General features: G+C 31.7%; 1 protein-coding gene across 1 annotated transcript in view; it reads left to right on the plus strand.

Moving 5' to 3' along the window:
* The window catches only part of foxr1 (forkhead box R1), a 3,763-nt gene extending 3,190 nt beyond the window's left edge, over positions 1-573 (plus strand). The window contains exons 5-6 of the mRNA XM_016490612.1: positions 114-346; positions 431-573. Coding sequence (XP_016346098.1) covers positions 114-346; positions 431-459 — 262 coding nt within the window. The 3' untranslated portion in view covers positions 460-573. The remainder of the gene's footprint in view (positions 1-113; positions 347-430) is intronic.
* Positions 574-1,677: the final 1,104 nt, after the last annotated feature.

Consider the following 1,677-nt stretch of genomic DNA (forward strand, 5'->3'; position numbering starts at 1 on the left):
ACCGTCTCTCTAACACACACACACACACACACACACACACACACACACACACACACACATTTTGTTTTTTGGAAAATGTTTTTCATCATTCCATTTTCTTTCTGTCTTTCTAGAGAGCACTTCCCCTTTTTCCTTACAGCTCCAGATGGGTGGAAAAACACAATCCGCCATAATCTGTGTTTCAGCAACAGTTTTAAAAAGACCCCGCAGCAGGTGTCTGGAGACGGCAAGAGGAAGTCGTGTCTGTGGCATCTCACTCTGGATGGCAGACAGAGACTGAGAGATGAAATTAACATGCTTACGGGAGATTCCTTCAGAATGCTGAAGAGGAGCATGAACTATCCAGGTCCGGACATGGAGCTGAGTGAGTGGTGAGGTAAACGGCAAAATCAATTGGAACTGATTTAACTCTGTTGTGTCCATGTTACAGATATGATTCAAGCACTGTTAGAGCTGTGATCCAACTTTGACCCCTGTGACATCATCAGGCTGGACAACTGGACCTGCTGTGATTTTTTTTTTTTTGATTTCTTTATGAACTTGTGGATGTTAGCACTTTTTGTTATTGTGTAACTTTTTTTTATCTTTTTGTGTCTGTCATTTTGTTTTGTTTTCTTCAATGACACATTGTGCCTTATAAAATAAACATTTTTTAAAAGAAGTCTCTGCTCACCAAGGCTTTGTTTATTTGATTTAAAAAAAAAAAGTATGTATCAATCAAATTATTGATAACACTTTTCCAAACAAACCGATACAGTTCAAAGAGCTTTACATGCAATATTATTTGGTTACAAACACTAATATTGTGAAATTATTACAGTTTAAAATGAGTAAAGGTTTTAAAACAATATAACGATTTTCTATTTTAAAATGTAATTTATTCCTGTGTCAACAAAGCAGAATTTTTAGTGTAATTACTCCTGACTTCAGTGTCACATGATCCTTCATAAGTCATTCTAATGTGCTGATTTGGTGCTTAATTATTATCTGTCATTATTGGTGCTTTATTAATAAAGATTCTTACTATCAATGTTAAAAATGATTTTTTGCTGCTTAATATTTTTGTGTAAACCATCATATATGAACTACTTCAGGATTGTTGGATAAATGGATTCATATATTGGATGAATAAAAGTTCAAATGAAAATTTAATTGTCCTTGCTGAACAAAAGTATTAAGTATTTTTTTTTTTATATTACCCCAAACTTGATCAAAATTGATAAGAAAGCAACAAATCAGATGTCTGAGATTTCTCTCAATTCATATTGCTTTATTGGCATGACATATTACATATTGCCAAAGCATTGTACATAGCAGAATAAAAACAAACAAAACAAAAATACATATAATATACATCCATAAACAAACAAAACAAAAATAAATGTAAAATAGTGATTTTTTTTTTTTTGATTTCTTTATGAACTTGTGGATGTTAGCACTTTTTGTTATTGTGTAACTTTTTTTTATCTTTTTGTGTCTGTCATTTTGTTTTGTTTTCTTCAATGACACATTGTGCCTTATAAAATAAACAAATGCATTTATGGACTTTTGTGGTTTCTTTCAAGCGGCTACTATTTCCTTAAAGCAGCTGGAAAAAATAAATGCCTAAAAGTCTTAAACATCTAAGTTAGCTATATATATACATCAATGAATCATATTATATAAGTATGTCAAAGG

Source organism: Sinocyclocheilus anshuiensis, unplaced genomic scaffold (genome assembly GCF_001515605.1).
Source record: "Sinocyclocheilus anshuiensis isolate Anshui unplaced genomic scaffold, SAMN03320099.WGS_v1.1 scaffold246, whole genome shotgun sequence".
Classification (NCBI taxonomy): Eukaryota; Metazoa; Chordata; class Actinopteri; order Cypriniformes; family Cyprinidae; genus Sinocyclocheilus; species Sinocyclocheilus anshuiensis.